Source organism: Netta rufina, assembly GCF_964035555.1.
Source record: "Netta rufina genome assembly, chromosome: 4".
NCBI classification, from domain to species: Eukaryota; Metazoa; Chordata; class Aves; order Anseriformes; family Anatidae; genus Netta; species Netta rufina.
In genome coordinates this window covers 20,447,222-20,473,401 of record NC_140127.1, presented here as the reverse complement: position 1 = coordinate 20,473,401, position 26,180 = coordinate 20,447,222, and the positions used below count along the sequence as shown (strand labels likewise).

Here is a 26,180-nt window from a genome sequence, read left to right as displayed (position 1 = left end):
AAGGAGTTGTTATTGTTTCCATTTCAGTCATTGGTATTATTTTAATAAACTTTATGTAGTGCTTGGATACTTTTCTGTTGATACTAACCAGCAGACAATAGTTGCCTTCATCTTGAATTGCCTCTCCTGCTGAAGCCAGCATAACAGTGTCTGGTTTTGTCATTCAACGATGTCAGTCACTTACTCCACCAAAAAGGAACTTTTTGTTTACATCTGTTTACAGCTCGGTTCTCAACTTCTCTTATTTCCTATAGACAAGCAAGTAGTGTTAAAGGACAGTGCTTCAGAGTGCTTCTTTGCTCTTAATTGTAGCATCCTTGTGAAAGCTGCAGATAAAAGGTGAGGGAAAGCTGTCTACTATCCCTGTTACTGTGTGATGTTTCATGAAATCTAAGCATGCAAAATTGGAACAAGTGTAATGCTATACAGAGATTTTCTTTCTGCTACATTCAACAAGGAAAACAAATGTTCAGTTTTAAAATGGTGAGTCCTTTTTTTCAGAATGCTGTTGAGGCTGAGGGCCATACCGATCAGCAAGTTTCTATGCCATGAGTGTAGTCGGTCTCCCAGGAACTAAATTTTATCTTCCATTTTAATTGTTTGATATTCTGTGGTCTTGTAATGTTCTTCACAGCCAATATTCATCTTCATTATCTTAACAGTATCTGGAAAATTGGTCTTCATATTATTTACCTGCTTTTCTGGATCATTTATGAGTAAGTAAAACGGTATGGATCATAGAACAAATTCCAGCAGAACTCCACTTCTGAAATTCTTCTACTATGAAAACTACTTATTTATTCATTCCCTTTGTTTCATGTCCCTGAAAATATTTCTGTGCCAGGGAACCATCTCTTACTCTATAGCTGCTTAGCTTCCTTAACCCCTGTGTTGAGGCTGCCTTGTTAAAAATATTTTGGAAATTTCATAAATTTATATCTGTGGATCAGAACTCGCCCATCTGTGTTCTTGTTGACCCTTTAGAAAGAATATCAGAGTAAGGTTTCTGTCTATAAAAGGGAAAACATTCCAGTTTAAGACCCACACATTGACATTTAAGGAAAAAAAAATGCAATACCTTCTGTGGCGCTAGTTGAAAAGCTGTGTTTTTTTCCACAGCTCTCAAAAATCAGTTGTTTGGGTCCAAAATCTGAGCAAGGCCTAATTTGAATTCATGTTCTCTCTGCTACTGGGATTCAAACACTTGGATCTAAGAACTCTCTTGGCAGAGAGTACATGGGCAAAATAATTTGAACAGAAATTAGTCTGATACTTTTTTTAATGTGTCTCCTGGATATTTATAACACGTTTTTTCTCTATTCTTTGTATATTTGGAAATTTCCTTTTTTTTTTTTTCTACACATTTGTAGTAAGTATTAAGCAAATGTCAAGACAAAGTTGATAAAAATAACACCAACAATATGAAATGGGAAACTGTACAGTCATGGTCTTTTTTGCATAGGAGCAATAATAACATCTAGGCTATAAAAAAAAAAAAAAAAAAAAAAAACAACAACAAACAACACGTGAGTTTTATCAAGGCTGAATAATATTATAAAACGTGAGTGAACTCCCAGAAACACCAGTATTTTTCCAAGCACAAACTGGACCAACAGAACTCAGATGTTAATGTTGTTATTGCCAGTGACTGGGGCAGGTTCACACAGTTTTTCACCAGCCTCTAGCGGCCAGGTCTAAATAAAGGCTAAGTGAGCATGGGAAACTTCAATGAATCAAGATAATGTTAAGTATGAAACTTCATCATCTTGATTTGTGTTGTATAGCTAAAACGTAATAAAGTCTAAAATACATCAGGTGAATAATGGCCTTTATGCCTTTGGATTTAAAAATCACTATCTTGGAAATGATGGAGTTACACATATTCAGATTATTTATTAGTGATTTTTCTAGGCATTTCAGCAGAGTGGCTGTAATATTTTAGCTTGTCCTTTGAGGGTGAAGATGGAGCGCTTTTTTTGGAGCTTTTTTTTTTTTTTTTTTTTTGACTGAACTGGATTTGGGCAGTGGATAAAAGTAGTGGCTGTAACAAGTTGTGTAGAAAAGCTCTTTGCCAGGTAGTTATGAGTGCATATTGTCTGTCATCTTCTGCTAAACTTTTATTTAATGTATTTTTCTTCAGGTCTAGTTTCTGATAACCACATCGTGTGTCTTAAATCTGGCACGGTAGCAGCTGATGCAAGATCCGAGCAGAATTCGCCTTAATGTTGTCCTGCCATTTTACTCCCAGTGCTATTTGCCCTTGTAAGCAAGCGCTCAGGCAGGTGTTGCAGCTGTAGTGTACCTTCCTTTCTGGTGCTAACACAGTCACAGAAGAGTTTTGAAATTGACCATGATGTGATGTAACAATTCTATCCAGTGCTTTCAGGAAAGGATATTTACTGTTTCTTTGCAACTCAGAAGTCTCTGTTTTTGCATAGGAACAACATTTCAGGTCTGCCTTTTGAGAAAATGGGTAGGTGTGTAGTCCTTATTATTCAAATTCCCATGTCTATCTGGGTGTGGCTTTTTCTTTTTTTTTTTTTTTTTTTTCCTCTCCCATAAAGCTGGGTAGTGAATCTCAGCTGTGTAAGAGCTGCCTGGTGTGAGCTCTGCATATTGCAGATTTGAAGCTAATCTGGCTCCCTGCTTCCTGTGGTGCCACTGGATGCTAAATGTATGCAGAAGAAGGGTTAGCAATTCACACCTCTGTGGGGTTAGAGGTGGAAGGAAGAGTCTGGAGGGGTGTCCTCACTAACCCTTCCACAAAGCTTCTGGCTGCATGTCCCAGCACTCCTGGCAGCCTTAAAAGCGTCATGGAGGAGGCCCATGTTCACACTGATGCAGGATTGTTTTTTAATCAATTATAACAACTGGGGACTCAGATCTAATAACTAATTTAGAAAACTCTGTAGAAATTTCTACAGTTTTGCACAAGACTCATTGCTGTCACTGCATCTGAAGTAATTTGTAGCAGGTGAGTTAGCTGGGGTAAGAGGCTGCCCTAAAGTGTGTTCTTCTCTTCTTGTCAGTCCTTTCTTGTCTTCTGACCAGTTGTTTTCCAGGCTTCAGTGCGTGATGTAGGAACAGTGACAACAGGCTGATGGGCAGGTTTTTCCTCTGAAGAAAGCAAGCTGTGCTCTTGGATTTGTTTTCTGTGTTTCTGCAGAGAGCTGAAAGAGACACCAGCTGCATCGCTAGGCAGGCGTCTGAGGCAGCCACAGCACATGGCCAGGCTGACACACGTGGATGAGGCAGGGTCTTATTCCAGGACAGGGTGCAGTTGGTGTCAGTGGCTGGTTGTTTTCATACTTTGCTTTGTTGGTATTTGGTTTTAAAATAAAGAAACAAAATCCTAAAGGTTGTCTCAGTGCTTGTTTGGACATATATTCTAGGTTTTAAAGTACCTCCAGGTTTTATAGAAAGCAAGACACTTCAATGGTAGTGATTTGGGAAGGGCAACAAAAAGCTCATGGATGGCAAGCAAACCATAGAAAAGGTGTAGAGGAAGAGAGTTATCAAAGGTAGGGTGCAGAAAATTGGTTTTAGAATGGGGAAATCCATTTAAAGTGTTCAAAGTGTGGAACTGACAGAAACCTAAGTGAAGTATTTCATACTTGCACAGCTTATTTTTGTTTTGTCTTTAGCTTAATGCCAGTACTAGATCTCCTGAATCTTTAATGGTATGTCTCTTTAGGTGCATGAACATCACCTTGCTTTGCCCGAGCAGGAGTCTTCCCATTGTGATAGCTCTTGTTACGCTCCCTGTTGAAATACCTGAAGCAAATTTGCAAGAGTTGGGCTCTTGTAATTCCTTACTAATTAGCAGTGTTGCATATTTTGATGTGCTTTCCCAGAGCAGAGAGACTTAAAGCTGTATGTAATGGTGAGTATGGAGAGAATGAGCAACAGAGTTCATTTTGGAGAGGAGCTGCCTGAAAGTACAGTTATAAACTAAGGCTCAGATGGAATAGGTGTGTGTTCTGAAAGAGAATATTGCCTGAGGGATAGAGATACAAGTTTTCTCTTGTTTTGTAGAGGTCTGCCCAATACAGGTAAGGAGCCACCACTCCTCTATACCATGACTTGTTGCCTTAGGCAAGGGGCACTGAAGAGGTGTGCTGCTTTAGAGTAAAGTGACTGCAAGGGTGTCTGCAAGAGAATCTGAAAAATGAAGTCACTGTCAGCCAGGGGCGGTAATCACAAGTACCGAAAGGCAGTGACTTTTGATTACCTTGAAGAAACACAGGTCTTTTTCAGGATAGGTGAGAAGAGAATCTGTGCTGTGACAGCTTTCCATCGCTCTTCAGATGCTGCAACAGAGGCAAAGCTGTCAGAAAAAGGTGGTTGCAGAAGGATGGGGGGACAGCTGTGGGAAAAATAGATGATTAAAATTTGTGTTATCTCAAGTGTCCCATGACAAGGAATAACCCTCAGTTTTCAAAATACTGTTCCTAATTGCTCTTAGGTGTGTTGAGTGGTTATTCCTCAGTTTATCAGAAGCTTATCAGATCAGCAAAAGACCACTGCCTTTTATAACTATTATTATCACTTCGTGGTATTTGGTGGTGGCAGGTTTCAATGAAATATAACTTCTGTTCTAGAAAAGTAAAGAAGTTGGGTCTGTTTTAAAGTTTGAAATTACCATCTTGCAATATGACTGTATTTTTTTCTCACATCTATGAAAAAGAAAACTTCAGAACTTCTATTTACTTATTTATGCATATATTTAGTGAAATGTTTTTCTCTGAATAATTCATTCGAAAGCCTTGAAGTGACTTAGTAAATGACTTAACATATTCTGTCTCAGTGAAGTGAGTCAGTTTCTTAAACAACCTGCAGAATTGATTGATAAGGGTTTCTAGCCAAATGCTTCAGAAAATTTAATCTTTTCTTTAGAAATGTTTTTGATGAAGTGATGTAGGATGAAGCCTCCTAGTATTTCAGGGAGGCAGAAGTATTCAGCATAAGTTGCTATGCTATTACTATGTTACTAATTCATTGTCATAGTGCCAGGGAGCTTTTTATAGTTTACTAGGCTGCCAAAAAAATAATTTCCATCAAAGTGAAAGCTAAAAAATAGTGGAATCACATGGTTATTTTAAAACATAGGCTTACAGTGACAAACTAGGTGTACTTCTGACATTTAAAACAAACAAACAACAACAAAAAAAAAACACAACAACAACTCTGAAATCAGAATGCCTGGTCAAGAACCACCTGCTCAGATTATCAGACATGCAGCTTTTTTTATTCTTTATTTTTTTCTTCCTCCCTTCCTGTTCAGTTACCTCTCTGTTAATTCCAAGCTGATTTGCATCCCATTCACCGCCCCCTCCTCCCCAGCTTCATTCCCACCTTGTTGGCAATGCTAAATGTGGCTTGTGCGTGCTTCCTGAAGGCTTCCTGCTCCCTCCCAGCACTCCAGGAACATCTGCTAGTAATGCATCAGTAAAACTGGAGACACGCAAGTGTTGTCAAAAAGAAAAACTAGTAGAAGAAGGTGTTGTCATGGAACGCACCATTACAGCGATCCTGTTGCTTGTAGCTACAGTTTGGAATATCACCTTTGAAATTCATGGTGTCTTTCTAATCTACTTCTCTTCCATCTCTAGCTCTACCAATCCTACAATGTACTTTCTGTAGCATTAGGTATGTCTATTGAGATACAAAATCTTACCACCTCCTCTCTTAACAGCGATTTTAGAGTGGAGGCTGAGTTTGTGGCTGAAGAAGGTTGGTTTCGATCTGCAGCAACCTAGATGCAGCCAGATTATGTGATAGTTCCTATAACCAAATCCGCTACTGAGGCATGAAGACTAGTTTGGGGTTAGTGTGTTGCTTGTAACCTGGCTGACCGAGCAAATCCACTTACAGGCTTTGCTTTGCAAAGTGACCTCCAGTAACCTGGGAGGTGCTGATTTCTGCAGCTTTGCCAACCTGGCACTGGGGAGAAATTAAAGCCTAAAGGAGAAGATATGAAACCTAAGACCCATTTTATTACTGAGGAGAAGGGTGGAGGGCACAATTTCTATCCTGGTGTGCCTTCCCCTTTCGCAGTCCTTGCTATTGATTGTTTTGTTTCTCCTTTCAGTGTTTGACTACAGCTACAGAGATTACATCCTGTCCTGGTATGGGCCACTCAGCAGAGATGAAGGGCAGCTGTACCAGCTGCTATCTGAAGACTTCTGGGAGATTGCCAAGCAGCTGCGACAGAGGCTGAGTCACATTGATGTAGTTAAAGTCGTCTGCAATGATGTAGTGAAAGCTTTACTCACACACTTCCGTGACCTTAAAGGAGCCAATGCCAGGTAAACCCAGAGCTGCGTTTCATTGGAATTTTCTGCTCATCTCTTTGCTTTTAGGTGTGTGATATCAAAGCAATGAAGAATGTAATGTTTTTGTAGGCAACTGATAAAACAGTTCATGTTTATTAACAGTTTTTGAGAGCTAGCAGGCTTCAAGGCACCTATAAGACCTGTGGAAGGAAATGTTTGTCCTTCTTTTTTAATGGTTGAGATTCACTGCTATTTCCATTTCATCTTTGAATTCTTTGCTCGCAGTAGGAGGCGGGCTGTCTGAGCAGCTCCCGCAAGTAGTGCAAACCTGCAAGGGAAAGGAGAGGCACTGTCAGAGCAGTCAACAAACGAGAATGTAGTTATTTGCACCTTTCCCAAAATAGCACAAGGGTTAATTCCATTCAGTTTTCCATTTCTGCTAGCCCCAGGAGGGAAAGCTTCATGATTTCTGTAAGCGGTCTGTCCTGCAGTAACTAGATTTTTTTCCTAGTGAAAAATTGTTGGCTGGATTTTCTTTCTCTTTTTAGGTTACCTTGTTAATTCCGTGAATTTCCTCTTTGCCCATTTAAAAAGGTCAGCTGTCTCCTAAATACTGTCACACCCAAAGTGTAATTGCATGTGGGAGCTCTCACACCTACGCAGTTCACTGATCCAAATGAGTGGCTCATGGAATTGTGCATGGAATTTGAGCTTATATCTGCACTTACCTGCAGTTATCCCAACAGAAATGTGCTCTGGTTGTTTGTTTTTATACTGTGCATTTTATACTATGACATTGTTTTGCATACAGTTAGATTCACATGTTTTTAACACTCTGGAGAAAAAAGATCAACTGGTTTTGGTCAGCAACCAGTCTCTGCGGTGCCATTTACACGTCCTTCTGTTCTGGAGCAGAAGACAAGGTCAATGTATTTGTGGTAGCTGCCAGCTTTGTGTAGTCTAATCTGCAGGAAATAAAGCAATGGAAACTAAAGAATGGTTGCCTTCAAGAAAAGAAGTTAGTATGTAGGCACATTACAGTAACATTGTGTTATCACATTATTGTCCCAATAACAATGCATTACCTGAATTCCAGATACTATTTTGTTTTAGATCTAGTATATGGTAGAAATCTTGTGGTCCGGTAAAGCTCTTGATGGTGCTCTCTGATTTTAAGCATGGTGCTTGCACTTGACCTTTGTCATGGGAAAATACTTGCTTTGGGGAAAGGTATGATTAGAAAATATAAAGGATGAGGACGGTTGGTTTGTTTGTTGGTTTGAAGTGTGAATGCTCACCTGTTTGGAGCTGGGGACACAGAATGCACAATTGCAGAATTACTAGATACTGTTAATGCTCATTCTTGATGAGATTCTTTGTCTGCTGAGAATAATGACTACCTCCACTAGATCTAGCTGGATTGTTATTTCCACTACACAGAGCTAAAATAAAGAAAATCTCCTGGGTATTTTCCAATTAACTTTTTCTCTTTGGAAGGGTAAATGCACCTTAGTCATTGCTGGATAAGTCAGACTGCATTAACATGGTAATGAGAATTAAATAGTATGATAATGGGTCAAAAAAATGCCCCACAGCCATAACTTCAGATTTTGTCTAGGTTGAAATTGGACTCGTTTTTCTCGTTGTGCAAGGTTGAGAATTCACAAGGAGGAAAATCTGGTTTTAAGGTGCCTAACAGCAGACCAGCAGTCCTACCAGCTGCATGATGCAAAGTCTGAAATGCTAGCACATCCTTGTGCTGCTCATCCAAGCTTGTTCAAAAAGCTCAAGAAGCTTTTTAGGAGTTGTCCAGCTGAAATGCTGCCCCATGGCCTGTGGTGAAGTCAGTGGAAATGTGGCCATGTGCTTGCACCCGGTACAGATTGAATTGGTACTTCCAGGTGATCTGAGCATGTGTTTCATAAACCTGAAAGCATGCCTGGGACTCTGATACAGTTTTCTTTTTTGCCTTCAAGAGAATGTGGTACTCAGAATAACTTGAGTTTGGTACTAAATTAATCGTTTGCTGTGCTAGAACCTGCTGGCAGCCTAAATCATAGGCTGAGAACTACCAAGTGCGTCGCTTTTGGCTTGGAAACTGCAAGCTAGAGTCTCTTGGAAAACCTGTGCTTATATTATTATGACAGCTCAGACAGAAAATTCTCCTTTCTGAGGTAGGGAGCGTGAGAGATGTCATTAGCCTCGCTTATCTTCTCATTTCTGTCAACGTTTTAAAAACAGCAGCAGATGTAAATTGGAATTCCTGTTTCCCTCTCAGTGTCTGTAATAATGAATCTGGTTAGTTTGGGATGATGAATATAGTGGCACAGAGACCGTAATTAGAGCCGGCTATCTGTCCTGTTGTAGTGCCTGACAGAACACTGTGTCTTTTTTCCTCTGCCAGGTTTATAATGCAGTGTGGCAGCAAAGGGCATTTTGCCTGTTCTCGGGTGGCTTGCAGAGTTTTAAATACCTGTTCCAGCCCTGGAGAGGGTGCTGCCTAAAGCACTTTGTTTTCCACCTATATGACAACAGACGACCACAATAAAGTAATGGAAAGAAACAGTCTGTCCCCAGGAGGACAGAGGTGTCGGTTTCTTCGTTGTGAAGCTCGCCTGTTTTGTCACTTGGTTCACTTCAGCCGTAGAAATCCCTTCTCTGCTTTCTCTGACTGACTGAGGCCTGTGATATCTGGCAGATCAGGATGTCTGCTGGGATGAAATAGGCTGCAACCCTTCAGAATAAGAGGCTACTGTCCTCACCTTGCTCCTGCTTTCCCTCTGGCTTATCTCAGCCATTGCAAGGCTCCATTTGATAACAAATAGCTCAAAGTAAATGGCAAGCAGAGGCTAACAGATAAGGAAAAATGTGTGCTTGAATGAGGGAGAGGAGAGCATGAGGAGAAGAGGCTGCTCCATGCTGGCTGGTGGGAGGCAGGGGATCGGGAGGGAGAAGCCTGGCAGCGTTAGGTCTGTTTCCCTTTTCTTTTGTTCCGTCCCTTCGCTTTGTTTAAAGGAAACTCTTTCCTGCTAGACACAAAGTGAAATAAGGGCAGAGATGCTCCTCTGGCTGTGGGCAAGACTGCCTGGGATGACACAAAACCATGAAAACAGAAGACAAGATAGCTCCAACTTTCTCATCCTGCATGCATCATTGAGGGTTATCATGAGGTCCAGTTGGGGCTGCAAAGGATCCCATCAGTATTCAGTTACAAAATTTGTGGCAATTCAACATTTTCTGGATAGGAAACCATTTGATTCCTGACATAAGCTCAGTGTAGAAATGAAAATTGATAACTTTCCCATGTCCATTGTTAAGTAGTTTCTGACTTGAGATAGGAAAGGAAAAAATCAGCCTGGATTTGCTGGGAGAAATGATAGTTCTTTGCTGTGCTGAATCAGGAGTGAGGTTATAACAGGATTAGCCTAGTCCATCCAGCGGGATATGGTCCTGTCGTTGCAGAGAGGGTTGTATTTGGTGATTCTTGCTTTATAGCAGCTTTTGGCCCTCTGTTCCTTAATGTCTTGTGCAAGTTGATTTCCTTGGCTACTTCATGTAAAGCATAAATTGAATATATGTGAGTATTTAGTGCTGGACTGTGAGCTGTGTAGGGTGGCGTATAATGCTGCAGGTTTCTACACTGGTAGGTGGTGCAGCGTTGTCTGTGGTGCTAGTATCCTTTCTGTGGGGCTAGAATTACCTGATCCTGGCAACATGTTCTTGCTCTGGTAACTTGAAATGTTTGTCGAGAGCAAGAGGCAGCAGGTCCTATTGGTGAGCCACTCATTCAGTAGCTTAGGGACCTAGCAAAGAAAACAACCAACAAATAGTGTCTGTGAATCTGTCCACGTGGAAGGAAGGGGAAGTTCCCTCACACCTGTTGTGGGCTAAAAATTACCCCCCTCAGATACTGCTACAGGGCTCTTAACATTTGCTAAATAACACCCTGGGCTGGTGGTCTCTAAACTGCAGCGTAGCCAAATGAGATCTGCCTGCTCTAGATTTGTAGGCAAATGAAATGCAGGAGCTGTTAACGCTGGCCTGTTGTTGAACCCACTGACAAGCAGTGCTGTTTGAGCAGAGCTCAGTGGGAGGCGGTCACAGTGACACCGATTTTCCTACGTCACTTGGCTGGGCGTGTTGTTTGTTTGTCTTTAACCTATGGCTGGGGCACCTTGATCCCAAAGGCAGAGGATTTCTGCAGATCTGGGTGTGTAGTGTGGCAGGCTGCTCCTGGCAAGCTGGCAGTGCCGTGCCACCTGAGGGGTGCTCAGCAGTGTGTTTGTGCTCGTGCCTGGAGTCACAGCTGAAGTCGTGACTTGGCAAAGGGGATTCCTTGGGAGCTGCAGCCTACTTCTGCTGCACGTTCAGAACCATATCGGAGGGCTCTGAGCTCTTGGGAAGGGTGAGAGGGAAAATTGCTGTTTGAGTGGTCAGTATTGACAAGTAATGTTGAGGTTTTAAGTTCACGTTGTGCCCATCTTGCCAATATTCCTGTCATCTGCTCTGTCTCTTCTCCTCACCCTGTTGGTAATGTAACTTTATTGGGCCATGTAAATGCCTTGGCATGTATAGGATATAAATTGTTGTATCCTTGTGCTTGTTGCATTGACTGCATATAGGATGAGTTGGTATTTAGTAACAGGAAAAAAGGTGCTGCCACAACAAAAATCAAGAGCAAAAATCAAGGTGCAAAGGCAATTCAAGCACTGGAGGTATAACTTGGTTAATCCTGTACATGCATCTAAATTGTCATGGTGCATCCAAGCTACTAAACACCTCCCCCAGTCCTAGTTTCTCTTTTATAATTGTATTTTCCACCCACAAAGTAGGAATACCAAGAACTGCTTATCACAGCCTTTGAAAATGAGTATCAAGAGGATGACTATGAACGCGTAGAGGCTGCTTGCAATGAGAGCAGCTATTTTTTGAGGTGCTGAGAACAAAACAGTCAGAAAAAGCTGGGCTCTGGGCACACTGTTCTAGTTAGCTCCTGGGTAGCTCCAGGTCTAAAGCTCGCCATTGCCTTCAAGCTCCACTGTCAGAAGTTCGGATTTCCTGTTTACAGCTGAGTATCACCAAGGCACCACAACAAACATGACGACCTCCTGCTGCTGGTATGGTCAGACCACGGTTTGCAAGGCTTCTGTGTGATCTCTGGGCCCGTCACCAACATTACATGTCAAGTGCTCTTCTGTGGAGGAAGGTAGCTGTGACACATACAAGTGCTATGATTATGGAGTCAGTAAATGCTAGAAGAAGGGTTTTATACAACTTACTGATCCCAATAAAAATGGCTGTGGAAATTAGCAGTTTGGCTTTGACGGATTTTTGCTGTGCTTTTTGGGTTTGGTGTGGTTTGGTTTTGGACTTTTTTTTTAGCAGGTAGTTTTTTCAGGTGTGTTAATACTACTGGCTTGTGAAGGCTTGAATTGATTCCTTTTATTTCTGAGGAAGTTCAAGCAGATCAAGCAAGTGAAATTGTGCTGCGGTGTCAAGGTTAGAGATCTGAGGGTGACAGAGGTGGAGAGGTGCAAGGCTACGTGTGCTTCTGGTAGTTCTCTGAATCCTTTTATGAACGTGAGTGGTGAGTGTTGATGTACTGATGAGAGTCAGAGCCAGTTGCACATGCACTTCAGCTCACAATTGCACTGATTGAGACTTAACTGTAACAGCAAGGCTCTCTCTTGAAAGCCCAATTAAAGCAATAGCAAGGCCAAAGGGAACATTTTGTCATTTTTTTAATATATATGTTTTTTTATGAGAAAGGACCCTTACATAATTTCCTGTAGATTTGTTGCTAATGTTTTAGGGACTTTTTGTCCTGGATGCTATTTATTTATTTGCTTGATTGCTTGCTTCCTGTTTCCAAAGCAGACAGATTTATCTTGCTTGTCATTAAGTTCTTGGTCATGCCTGTCTTTGAATCCAGTGGACTTCTTGAGGAGTTTCTTGTCCGTGGAGCAGTAGTACTGCCAACTTCAAATCTACTGAGTCCATGAGTTGCATGGGCATTGTAAATGCCATGCTGCCATCGGAGTTGGTTTTTAATTTTTTAAATCTCTTTGACAAATCATTTTTAAGCTCTTCCATGCAGTCATGTTGTGACTATGTAAAAATAAAGATGCTGCTTTGCATCATGAGCTTGTGACCGAACCACAAATCCCAGAGGTCTCTGAATGCTCCAACTGTGATCTGTTTTTATTGCTCAGTTACCAGATGGTTCTGACTAAAAACATGGGTATCTAGAGTAGACCCTAGAATTTTTTCTAGGGAGAGAAATTTCCATGAGATCCCTGTGTTGATAAAATTGCAAGCATGGAAAGGAAATTAGGACAGATTTCTGTAACGTTGGTCATGTCGTAACTGCTCGTCTTCAGGAGTACCTGCTTTTCTGCTTCCTTTTTTGAAGTGCTGGATAAACATAGAGGTTTGCAATAGCACGGGGCAAGGTCTTGGTGCTGAGGGCATTCAGACGGGAACACATTTGGTAACTGCATGAAGCAATTACAGAGCAGGGGAGAGTTGCTCCCTGTGTCAGTTTGGGACCAAAGGAGTGCTCTGCATGGAACAGACCCCATACAAAGGAGTTCATTTTGGCAGGGCCTGCCTATGGCCCTGTATTCACAAGTGGTTTCTTGATCTTCCACTGGTTTGGGGGCAGCTGAAGGAAATATATTTGCTTTCTGAAACTGTGAAATAGCCTTGGATAGTGTTAAAAAAATAATAATAAATAAATTAGGAGCATGCTTGAAAAGTTGGTAAAAATGAAAATCACTGGCAAGAAATTTGTGAGGTTAACGTTGGCTTTGTAGCTCACAGGGGAGTGAAGAGGGGTGATCTGTAGGCGTGCTGTGCAAAGCCTGAGTTCTGTCTGGTTTAAAATCACTGAAGTCCCCTGCATCTCAGTGCTCCAAAATACATCCCCATGACTTCAGTCTCAATCGTTCAGGAGGACACGAGTGCAGTTGCCATGTGGCTTTCTTTTTCTATTGCCTAAAGCAGATGAAATAGGCCTGGTTTACAAACCTGGTATCACGCTGCTTCTGAAACTGTTTGCTCCAGTGCCTCATTTGTATTAGTTCACTGCCCGCAGTTGTGCTCAGAATTTGTGGATAATTGGCTGGGCTTTCAAAGCTCTCTCCGTAAATAGCTGTGCTCGTTTTTGGTTGCGGGTTTTCTGCGATTGCCAAGAATCTCCTTGTTTGGAAAGTCCAAGCACGCAGCCCTAATAATGCATGTTCAAAACTGGACAGGATGAGAAATAATACCTATATTTCTGCTTGAGTTATTTAATAGCGCTTGACAACTTCATTGGCGCTGGAGAGATGTAGGGCACTGCTTTGTGTTAGCTTCTGCTGTTCCTGTCGGTTACTGCAGAAACGAACGCTACCTTCCTGTGCTTTTGGTAATGATAGAGCTGAAGATGCAGATTTAATGCCAAGCATTAAGAGCGTGTGGTCAGGGTGTCCTAGCTGCTGCTCCAGGACAGACGGCAGCAGTGCCACTACTACTTGCTTCCATGGTTGCTCACCGCCCTGGTACCTTGTAGGTAGGTGTGAGGGGGGGAGCCCAAGTGCTGAGGGATGCTGCTTGCTGGGCAGACCCTTTGTTTTCCCTACAAGCACAGCTTGTTTTCCCTACAAGCTGAACAAAGTATATATGGAAGCAAATAGAAGTATAATACTTTTTGTATAAATAAAAAGGATCATCTAAGCCTGACTGTTGTCTGTTTTACCACTGGTGTTTTAGTTTATTTTGTAGCTGTTTTGCCATCCCCCCCAAACTTTCCCTCACGCTTTGTCTTCCAGTCCCCTTCATTTCTTTTGCCCTAACAGCAACATAAAGATTTATTGCTGCAACTGTTTGCCACAGATAATGCCAGGCTTGTTTAGAATTGAGTTCCGTGAAGACTGTTCCTCTATTCTTTTATCAAAAATCACAGCATGGTATGGGTTGGAAGGGACATCCCACCCCCCTGCCATGGGCAGGGACATCTCCCACCACACCAGGCTGCCCAAAGCCCCATCCAGCCTGGCCTTGAGCACCTACGGGGATGAGGCACCCACAGCTTCTCTGGGCAACCTGTGCCAGGGCCTCACTGCCCTCTGAGTGAAGAATTTCCTCCTGAAATCTAATCTAACTCTCCCCTCTTTCAGTTTAAAGCCATTCCCCCTTGTCTTGTCACTACAGCTCCTGACCAAGAGTCCCTCCCCATCGTTCCTGTATCCCTCTTTAGGCCACCATAAGGTGTCCCTGGAGCTTTCTCTTCTCCAGGCTGAACTCCCTCAGGTGAGGTGCTCCAGCCCCCAATCATCCTCGTGCCCCTCCTCTGGACCCACTCCAACAGGTCCATGTCCTTGTGTTGGGCGCCCAGTCCCTCTGGCTGGCATCCTTTAAAAATCTGATGGGATTCTGTTCATCCCCTTTTGCTTTTTAGATGATATTTTAATTACAGTTTGGCTAGGAAAACAACTGAAAGAGCCCCTCTTCCAGAGATTTAAGTCCTGTTAGGTGACGGAGATAACTGTGGGGAAAAAAAAGGGAACTATTACAGCTGCAGTGTGTGCAACTCCCCTTCCCCCCATATTCCCTTAGGCGGGAATGCATTAAACAAATTAGAAGGACAAGAACCAAATATTTGCTGTTCTGCTTGTTTATTCTGTTCAATTTTCTGTTTTTGTTCTGTTGGCTGTACCAGAAGAGTGCTGGCGTAGGTCCAGCTCAGACAAGCTGTATGTATTGCTTGTGGACTGGGAATAAACGTGTACAACAGGGAGGCAGAGTCTGAGGAAGCCCTTCTCCCGCATGCCTGACAGCACAGGTGCAGTTGGTGCCCCAGGGTGCCTGCAGCCTCAAGCAGACCGTCATTCCTCAGGAGATCTGTGCTGTGTGTGGATGGGTTTAGAGAGATGCTGAAGTAAATCTTGATCTAATAACTGGGCACGGTGTCCCACAAATCAGGTAAAGCTGTCCAGAAAGGAAAGTCTGTGTGTGTTTCTAGGCCAAAAAAAACAACAAAGCAGTCACCATTTTCTTTCAGTTCTGACTCCATCATTGCTGTTACTAGCCAGGAACGGGTTGCTGAAAGTCAGTCTGCTGCCAGCCAGATAATGCTCTGTGTACGAAACCTGTACAAAACCTGTTCTCTGGCATTCAGCTTGAGCTTCTGGTGGATTTTCGAAGTGGCCGAATCTGGGTGGACTGGCCAGTCCAGAAGGTGAAGCCTCCTCTTCCCAGTAAGAGGTGGCTGTACGTAAATGGCCCAGACTTTCTGTCTGCCTGTCTGCCTGAGACGTGTCTGATTTTGGATAATGAATGTCTTTAGGGAGAGCATGTGAGGTGGGGTGTTTGATGTGGTGGAGAGAAGGCTGGAGGATGTATCTGGAGGATGTGAGAGGAATGGAAATGCACTGAGGAAGATAGCCAGATATTCAGCTGCTGGAGGGAAGAGATCCTACCAGAACAAGACAAACAGCTTCTGGAGCTAAATCAGCCCTACCACCTGTGCTGGGTAATGATGAAAAACTACACATCATCTTCATACGCTGCTCCTCAGAAGAGCAAAGTATGTACATCCAAGCTGCTCCCAGGGCCTTGTTTTTGAAATTTGTCTTTCTTGTAGCAATTGAAGCTCTCTCCATTATCCACCTTTGAAAATAAAACATTTGATTTGGGATTCAATAAAAGGCTTCAGTGAAATCAAAACCAAATGTCATTTTAGCATTTGTGTTCTTCTGAAAATGAGTTTAAAAACTGATGTTGGTCATCTTGAAACAAATGGCTTGCATTATTGGAGCAGAATTACAACTGTTATAATAGTACTGATATTCTGCCAACATACTTGCTCCCTCCTTTGCCAACTACCAAAAAACCACTGTGCAGTGCTGCCTCTCTCCACTGGCCATGTAGTGGTGTCTAGCTGGAAATTTCTCCTTTGAGTCCATGCAATTCTTGGTCATTTTTCCACACACAGGGGTAATCAGCTCCATGGAGCTCTGTGGGTAACAGTTGGGACATCCACCTGTGGCAGTGGGAAGGAAGCAGACATCACAGATGATGGGAAGAGGTGCTGGGGTGAGACGCGGAAGGCCTGAGCCTTCATAATACCTCAGGGCCTTCTGCTGAAGACCAGTCCTGGCTGGCTTTGGGAACTGCCCTGGCACCTCTCAGGTGACAGCGTGTCTGTCACCCTGTACCCCCTGGCATGGTCACCTTGCTGCTAAACCACAAGGCTGGGGTTGCACTATGTCAGACATGTGGCTGTGAAGGAACTGCTAGGGCACCAGCTCTGCATTTAGAGCCCTTCTTGAGTAAAAGAAAGGTACTGAGTGACCTCCAGTAAGGAGTTCCCGTGGCACATCCAGGCCGCCATGCTCTGAGAAGTCCAGAAAACCACTGGCAGCTGGGAGGAGATGGACTGGTCAGTACTGGCTCAAAATCAGGGAAGGTTTGCTCCCTGTTTCTTCCAGAGCTGCCATCAGAAGGGCTGTCTGTGGGGAGCCTGCCAGCAGCACGCTGTGCTCTCATGCTTCGTGCTGCAGCCGTGGCCTGGCTGCCCCCGGCTGTTAGCCCTGGAAGGCTTCGTGCCGTCTTCCCAAAACGCACCTACCGTGATGTGCTGCTGTGTGTGTGTGTTTATTTGCCCCTCGAGTAGCAGAAAGAGGAGTGTATCAGTATGATACGTTACAATACTGTAGCACACTATACTGACTCCAGGCTTGATGTACTTTCCATACGTTAGGAACCTGCTTCTCTCACCACGTACAACATGAAAGCAACAAGGAATTTTGGTTTTCCTCCATCCATTTAGTATCCAGTATCCAGCTGGCTTGTTGGTGAGCGAGTGCATGCTCATGGATGCCTTCCCCAGCAGGCTCAGGGTTCTGGCTGAGAGTTATCTCCCGCCCCTTCTTCAAGCTGACGCATTAATAGCTGAGAAGGTCAGGATCTGCCTCCACTGAAGGCTGGCAAGATGGACCCTGACTCTGAGGCACTCAAGACAATGGAGGAAAACTGATTCTGTTCCCAGGCTTGTTCCCTGCTTATTATTATTATTATTAAATCCACGGTGGTTATTAGTATAAAAGCTGCGTATTCAGCCTCAAGCTGCTGATCAAAGGACTCAACTTAAGACAAGCTCTCCCATCCTTTCTCTGAACGGCTCTGTAATCTCTGCGTGCCTCAGGTGCTCGGGTTCAAACAAATGGGAAATCTATGATTTGGTGGAGAGGTGACTGCTAAAATTGGGAGGTACAGGTTTAGTCCCATCTCAGTGAGCAGTGCCTAAAATCCCTGTAAGGGCCTCTTACCCCTCTCAGGTGGGCGCGCTGCCCGCAAAGGTATTGCCCCAAAAGTGGGGCTGCACACACCCTGATCCCCTGCAGCTTCCTGCTTTCCATTTACACACTGTATACGCTCCACTGACACTGTTAATGATGTGCTCAGTTCCCATTTGCAGACCTACTGAGGTGACTTGTTTGGCTGTGTCTTTGCTCTTTGGGAGTCACTTCTTCCTTTGTTTGCCAAACTGATAGCACAGTCTTTCTGTGGTGTTTTTTTGTTTTGCTTTTTTTAGTTAATCCTCTTACTTAGTTTCTCACTTACACTGTGGATGGATGTTAATACCAAGTTTGTTACTATCAAGGCATCTTGCACAGAGCAATTTGATGCAGTCTGCAGGTAGCAGGTTGAAAATTGATGTTTTAGGAAATCCAAGTCAAACATGTAAAATAAATCAAATAAAAAGTATTTACTTTTTGCCAGCAACAAAGGAAAGATCGTACCTTCATTATCTAGCAGCCAGACCTGTTTCTCAAACTGGAAGTGATCCCAAATACTCTGTTCAAGTCTATAATTAGTTTGCTGTACAAGAAAGTATTACTTTTTGAGTTCGTCCTGTCAATTTTTTTTGAGAAACTAAACAAGATTTCATTGTAAGATCAATGAGGGAACAAATTATTTTTATTTTTTAATTCAGAGAAACTCTTATTTCTCTCCAGCTGTTGGGCTTTTTCTATTTGATACAGTTTTAAAATACTGTATTTCTATTTTGGTGGGTGAAAACACTGACAGGACAAATTAATTTGGAAATGTGTCTGAATATATATTTTTTTAAAGCAGAATTTGAAAAAATGCACATGGATTAAAGTGTTTCTTTACTGATTTTTTTTTTTTTTAACCTGATGATGGATTTTGCATGTTTTGGATGTTTTCAGAAATAGTGGCTAGTCATAACACAAGTACTATGTAAGCTCTCTCTCTCTCTCTCCCTCTCTCTCTTTTCTATTTTTTATTTTCCCTTTCTTAGGCAGGAAGATCCACCGAGACCTTTCTTGCTGCATCCGTGCTTGAGGAGCTCTGATGAAGAAGTAAGATTCCTGCAAAAATGTTCTCAAATTCTGGTGTATTGTCTCCTACCCTCAAAGGATATCCAGTCTGTCAGCTTGCGCATAGTCCTTGCAGAAATCCTTGCAACAAAAGGTAGAGCAAAGATCAGAGATGATTAACCATTTGCACCTGTACAGTATTAGTAATTACAGACATCTTTCTGTATGTCTTGATACTATGTTTATAAATCCTGAAACTTAATTTACTGTGTTGACCAGTAAGACACTTTGTTTTTAAAAGTAAGCATATACTTACCTGATTGTACTGACTTGATGCCAGGCTGTTTAGCATCTTTCAGGATAAAACCCAACTTTGTGCATTCCTTTATTTTATTTTTGTCACAGGGGAACCCTTTTGCTATCTTTAGTGGCACAGTTTTTATTGATTATATGAATAATTCTGACCTGTTCTGCTTTATTCAGACACACAGAATCCATAGATTTAAGGATTTGATTATAATTGTATCATGATACCAGATTTTTTTTTAGTCATTGATTTATCCAGTATTTTTTTATTGAGGATTTTCTGTTTTGCTTTCTTATCAGATACCCTTTAATCAGATTATAAATACACAAACAATTTTTTATGTAATTGAAGTCAAATTCAGAAGTTATGAAGTCTCAAGTATATTATGCAGTTCAGTTCACTTTTAATTTTCATTTGTAAAGGCTGTAATGTCATAATGTCTGAGACACGGAGCAGAAAGAATAAAAATATTTGAAATTTCCCAAATAGAGCTCAGCTTTGTCAATGTACTTCAATTTGTGCAATAGTACAGTTTTATCAAGAAGAAAGGTATGCGCAGTCTCAAATGTACTATGTAGTCCAGAAGACTGGTTTGAGATTTTTTTTTTTAATACTTTTTTGTATTTATTCTTGCCTTTTATCTGCGATATTCTCTCAAAGGACAGCAGTTATTCTTCAACATAAGGATTTTGTTTTAAAATATTTTTCCTCTCCAGTACTGAAACCAGTGGTGGAACTGCTGAGTGATCCAGATTATATCAACCAAACGCTACTCAGCCAGCTGGAGTACAGAGAACAGATGAATGAACATCAGAAGAAAGACTACACATATGCTCCTTCTTATGAGGAGTTCATCAAGCTCATTAACAGCAGCTCCGATGTTGAGTTCCTGAAACAACTGAGGTATTTGATGCTTCACTGTAGCTTATTTAAAACTAAACATGCTTCTTCTGCCAGCCCATTACTGGGAATTAACTGTGTTTTTTATTTTTAAATTCAAATTTAGTTTTCTTTTTCTTTTAGTGAAGTGGAGACAGTAAAGATGATAAGGCACAGCATTAATTAAATCTGTAATATAGTTGACTTCTCAGTTTGGTGGTAGAAATTTTTTTTTTTTAATTCCACTTAGCTGATGGTAGGTGGTATACTGGAGGTCACTGTATTGTTGAAAGGCATACCAGGCATTTTTTTACAGCTTGCCTCAGTGGAGTTAGATAAAATAATATGTTGCATTTCCACTACTGTGTGATATCTCCTTCATGAAGTATGTCTGGGGACTGTAGAGGTCTGTTGTCTGAACCGTAGTGACACTGGTCATTCAGAGCAGTTTGCTGTGATTCTGTGATGTGGAAAGAAAAGTTTGAGCTCCAGCACACTTTACCACTGACTTAGAGGTTTTCCTGGACTGTGGCAGGGAGGTGTTTCCCAATTGCACCCTTTTTAAACATGTCAGTGAAGTTTGAAGAATTGCTTAAAGACCCAAAGAAAACCTACTCCTACTTAGCGCAAATGTGTTTCATTTTACTGTTTCCTAGAACAAACAGTACCTGCTCACTTTCCTGCTAGCTTTCCCTCCCCCTCACAAAAGTCAACAGCTAATTTTCTTCCAACTTCCATCGTGACGTAGGATGCCCACGTGTTTCTTTAGCCCGCTTGCCCAAGTACAAGATGATGTTTATGCTTGCCTTATCTTTATGGGTGAGCTGCTTCTCCTGTGATTTCTGATGCAAGAGGATAAAGAACAAGTGAGTGGAAACAGGCAGCAGGGATGCTATTCTGGCAGAATTTCTGTGTTGACTTGGTTCTGTTGAGCACATCAAAGCTTTAGAGGACTGCTGAACACATTTTCAGAGTGTTGGTCCTAATCTGTTGCCACTAACCAGAACTGATATTTTTCTTCTTCCCTGACTCCCTTCAATTGCTGCCACAATGCTTCCTAAATGGCTGCAGCAGCATCTGAGAAACACAAGCACATCAATTCCATTTGGTGAGCTGAGGGCCATCTGTTGTGACCCAGACCTTTTATTAGACTCAGCTTGGTCAGGCCAAGTGATGGTGTACCAGGATGGACTATGTGGGCTGCATAAATAACTTCTTTCTCTTCTTTCCCTTGATTCTGAAACCACTTGCATTTCTGATACAGGAAAATGCACTTAGGTGATGGTGAAATGATTTTGTTGCTTGGCTACTTATTGCTTATCTGCTGTAAAATTTGCTCTTTACTCTGGGCCAGTGTGCCTTTACTGAGAGCAGAAATTAGTCTCTATTAGACTCTGTCTAAAACCTAATTGACATCATATTTATTAGCATAATCACACTAATGGATCTGCTTGTTTCAAAAGAAACCCAGCTCTTCTGTTGTTGTTGTTCAGGCACATTAATGTTCAATGTGCTCTCTTTTTAGCTGATAGGTCACCTTAAACTGTGCTCCCTAATATGAGGTAGCAAATTTGCTTTATGAAAATAGTGTGGTTTTGGCTGCACTTAAGTTTTTGCTTTCTAGTCTGTGGAATCCAACTGCTATTGTCTTAAGATGTGTTCTTCTACAACCAGTGTAATGTTGATCATTGGATTAATGTTGATTACATGGAATATTTAAAAAAAGAAAAAAAAGAAATCTGTTCGTTTCAAAGGGAAAAACAGTTTTTGATTTTGGGGCTGTGCTGTTCCTCTGCTGTGTAGAGCCAGTCCCTATAAAATCAGTTAAGGGGAGTGTTCCTCTGCAGGGAGGAGGAGCTCCTGTTCTGTTTGCCCTCCAGCACTATGGGAGCACTTGGAGATGGGTCAACTGCAGGCATCTCTAAGTTAGGTAGTGTACTTCACAAAGCTTTTGTGATGTAACAGTGAAAGTTTGCAGATTGATGTCAAGGAAGCCAAACAGTGGTCTCTATATTGATGAACAAAATAAATTGTATTTTATATGAACAAATTAATATTTTGGCTTGTAATTCACAACAATGAAGCACAGGAAAAATCTATAAAGAAGGAATTAAAGAGAATCACTTAATAACTGAATATTGAAAGGGACCCACAAAGATCTCCAAGTCCAACTCCTGACTCTACACAGGGCAACTTAAGAATTAAATCATGCATTTCAGAGCAACTAAATAAGGTATACTGCATTTAGCATAGAGGAACATGGTTAGATTCTGCTGGAGTAATGGGAATGGGAAGGATGCTTCCAGTTCTCTTCCTACAATAAATAAATTACTGGCACATTGTACTTAGTATCTAACTGGGAAACCTGTCTATTCTGGGTAATGGTATTCTATTGATCAAAAATTCTCTTTCCTGGTTTTACTTGAAAATCATTTTTCAGCACCTGTTCTAAGCTGGTACATGGCATTTATGAATGTTCAGCCTCTTTCTATTACTCCTAATGTTGCCACGTAACATCTTGATAAAGAACAGATTTAAGTAGGAACAATTTTCTGTGTAGGCTTAGCCTTGAGGAAATTTATCCCAAGGCTCTACAGTTGCTGGGAAACTCAATATTTCTTTCAAACATCCCTGCCATGCTTTATCTTTAAAGATGGATTTAATTACTGCCTATTTAGTAAAATAAACATAAAATGTGTTGTTGAATCAAACAGTCTGTGAGCTCAAGCTCCTGGGTGCCCTCTAATATGTGCAGGTGACGTTACAGCACAGGAGTCCCAGCAGGCTTCTTTTCAGGCTGATTTCATTAGCAGAGTTTTGCTAATCTCTTGTGATCAGAACCAGGTATTTGTTACTGGTATAGGGAAGAATTCTCAGAAACCTACTAGAATCACGATGAACCTATGAGTGAAGGGTTTTGTGGCCAGGAGATCAGAAAGGAGTGGGAGGCTGTGTGTGGTGGACGTCCTTGTAAACAGGTGTGCCAGCTTTCTGCCTTGCAAATGGCTTGCCCTAAACGGCTATCAACAGTACCAGGATTTTCTGAATCTTATTTTCTCTCCTTGGTTGGAAGCATTGCCTTGAAGAAATACTGCGTTGATTTTCTGCATTGCTTGCATGGATTTTATTTTTGGAACTTATTTAAGTGATACAATAACTATTTATCATTAATTTGGAGACCATTTTGAATTCACAGCTCTTTAATGTCTTTACTGGGCCTCTAAATTTTGGTAGTTTAAGCCCTTATCAGAATTTTTCTCTATCTGTGGTAACATCCCTTCTATTCTTATAAGGAACATTTGGAGAGCTGATGTCTGTTTTCATAAGAAGTCATTTGCTGAGTTTTTTGAGGAGCTGTTTTGTAATTTTTTTCATTCATACCTTTGCTTTTTGAAAATTTGTCTTTGGTTTTTGTATTTTCCAAATGAGTACAAGGGAATGCTGTATGGTTATCTACGAACTTCATTCAAATCCCCCCCTTCTAATGTTTAACTTAATTGTTGTCATGAAGTGAGGCAGAGTTTAATCCTTTTTTTTAATCAAGTTTCCACAAAACGTGTTGTCCCTATTTCTTTCAAGAGAGTTGTATGGTGAAATTTCACCTTCATTTCCCCTCCGATTTAAGTTAGCATGGATAAATTGGAAGGCTGCTACAAATGAGGAAGAAAAGCTGAATTCTGCACAAGGGGTATGAAACAAATTCACTTGGCTATCAGAAGAAGACTGGAGATGAGACTTGATGAGTTAACATCACAGAGTAAATAGCAATAAGGAAATAACTAGTAGATAGTTTTCATTCTGCTTTAAATTTCAGCATTATATATTTTATCAGTTATTTATTAGTATAGCAGCCAAAGGTCGCTATATGATTCATGGCAAGAGACCATTATCTCTGGTGTAGCACATCATCTTTTACTCAAGATATGAGGGAAAGAAATGAACAAGACAAAGAACAGAAGGAGGAGATCAGAGTGGGAAGTTAGCAGTAATGTGCACGTGGGCCTGTGACTGGTCGAGTTTGTCATATACTGCTCACTTTTTGAAAGTAAAATTAACCCATGACATTTAAAAACTCCAAAGCTGTTTACTCACCCAGCATCGTGGGGTGAGTGGCAGCTAGATATTCAGAGCAAACCTGCAGGGAGAGAGGGTGGTGGTCTGGCGACCCAAAGTCAGATTTGTGCCATGTGTTCATTGCATGTGTTAGGTGGGACCTTAACAGACAGCTCGTTGGTCTTGAACTGAATCCCCATCCTAGTTTCCTACAGGACATTTAGATTTACTTCTTGTGTTCAGGAGCATGCCTTCACGTTGTGTTCGCTGAATGGTATTAGCTGTACTGTGGCAGCAGTTAAGAGAAGGGGGCACTATTATTATTAGCTAGAAGTTTTCCATTCAAGACAAGCTTTTTCCCTGCTCTACTCTGTGTGCACTGCTTCTCGACTGCATATGTACTGCGAAATGGCTCAGTTTCCAGATGAGGTGTTTTGTATTTTATGGATTCTTAAGTATGCTGTACTTTGAAGAACACATTGTAAAAATAAATAAATTAATAAAATATTAACAGGATGTTTTCTTTTTTTTTCTTCTCTCTTCCTCCTGTGCCCTTATCCCCTACTGTTTTTAAAACTAGGTATCAGATTGTAGTGGAAATAGTTCAGGCAACCACAATCAGCAATTTTCCCCAAGTGAAGAAGCAGAAAGGTAAGAATCCATTTTGGTACTGGTCACATCTGTTGTTTTCATTTTGGAAATCTATTTGAACTCCAGAAATACATATGCAATCAGTTTGTGGGGGATTTTGGGACAGATTTGAAGAATGCTATGCTTTTAGTATTTCAGTTCTGTTTCATTTGTCTGATTCTTCTCCACACTCCTGTGGTGTAAGTATTTTTCCCCCACCCCTCCCACCACTACCTTCAGCTAAGCTGATGGATTGAATCGAAAGGTCATATGTGATGCTTTTATTTTCAGAACATTCTGCATCTTGGATTTCTGGCACTGCAGATTCTTATGCTAAGAATCTTTCTTTTTAATACAATTCATTTTCTGAAGTCTGTCTATTCTCCTTTCAAAACACAGAATAAGGAATGATGCAGCATAATTGTCAGTCAGACTTTATTTTGACTCTTCCTTGTATTATGTTTTTGTGTTGTAACACAGAGTGCTCTTAAATCCTTCTGCACTATTTTGGCAACTGCTGCCTTTTGAAATACACAAGCACTTGCATTTTACATTTGTACTTACGTTTAGTTTATATACTCATTTTTGTGATATATTTCTCACAATGTATCGGAACTGTGGTATGTTTTCAACAGATTATATTGATGGCAAAAGTATCAAACCAAATTTTTGCTTGGGCAGATAATTTAAGGTATACAAAACCATTATAAAAAGCAATGGTCAATATAAGTTGATTTGCTTGTAAACACGTCTAAAAGGTCTTGCTTTTAGTTCTTTGTGTCACACTTTTGGAAGTGATTCAGGTGTAATAAAAAATGCTGAAACAGAGAAAATAAGCACCCCTTATTGGTGGGGGGCACACTAATTTTCAGTCTGAAGAGTTTGGTACTTTATTTTGGTGCTTAAATTTCTGAAAGTACAGGGTTTGTCAATGCTGATACATGTTTCTTGTACATCCTAAAATAGAACTAGATGTATGTTCCTTTAGGATATATTGGCTTGCCAAACTGAGGTGAAAGTAAACAGTTTTTGCTCAAGCGTACATTACAGAAAGAGAAATACTGACGTTTTTTAGATGAAAGTTAATTTAATGGAAAGTTGGCTTCATAAAATAATAAAATGAAATGGAAGTTAACTGAGTAGAGTTAACAAAAGCAATCAATCTTGCTAAGCCTATATTTCCATTTGTGCTATCATTAGTCTTTGTTGTGACAAGAATTGATTTAGGGAATATTTTTATGCAGTTTAGGTTCCTACAATTAATTACTGATGCTCTTCTCTGTCTCACTGGAGTTTATCCACTCAACTATCCACTGTTCTAAACTGTGAACAGAAGAGGTTTTTCTGAAGCTACAAGTGCCTGACTCTCCAGGATGGATATGAAAAGGCTAGTGCTATTCATTCTGCTAGAGTAGACCTAGTTTCTTTTATTCTGTGGTGAAGATGGTTCTGCATTTTTATGGCCTCTTGAATTTTCTTTTGGATTTTTTCTTTTTTTAGTACAGGTAAAATTTCAGTAGCTGATGCACTGAAGTGTTGTGTTTGGGCATTGACTTTCATTATAGTTTAGTCCTGTGGCAAACTTGTATGTGATTTAAGAGCTCAGCTGATGACAGATGACTGCTGCTGGCTGTTTTAGCTAGCGGGGCTATAGAGGTTAGTCATTTTATTTATTAAAGACCTAATAATTATTCAACACTGGATATT

The 26,180-nt window shown here is 41.1% G+C and overlaps 1 protein-coding gene across 1 annotated transcript in view; it reads left to right on the top strand.

Annotated features, from left to right (window-relative positions):
* The window catches only part of SNX25 (sorting nexin 25), a 78,008-nt gene that overhangs the window by 11,436 nt on the left and 40,392 nt on the right, over nucleotides 1-26,180 (top strand). The window contains exons 3-6 of the mRNA XM_084285453.1: nucleotides 6,092-6,308; nucleotides 18,586-18,758; nucleotides 19,628-19,814; nucleotides 24,424-24,494. Coding sequence (XP_084141579.1) covers nucleotides 6,092-6,308; nucleotides 18,586-18,758; nucleotides 19,628-19,814; nucleotides 24,424-24,494 — 648 coding nt within the window. The remainder of the gene's footprint in view (nucleotides 1-6,091; nucleotides 6,309-18,585; nucleotides 18,759-19,627; nucleotides 19,815-24,423; nucleotides 24,495-26,180) is intronic.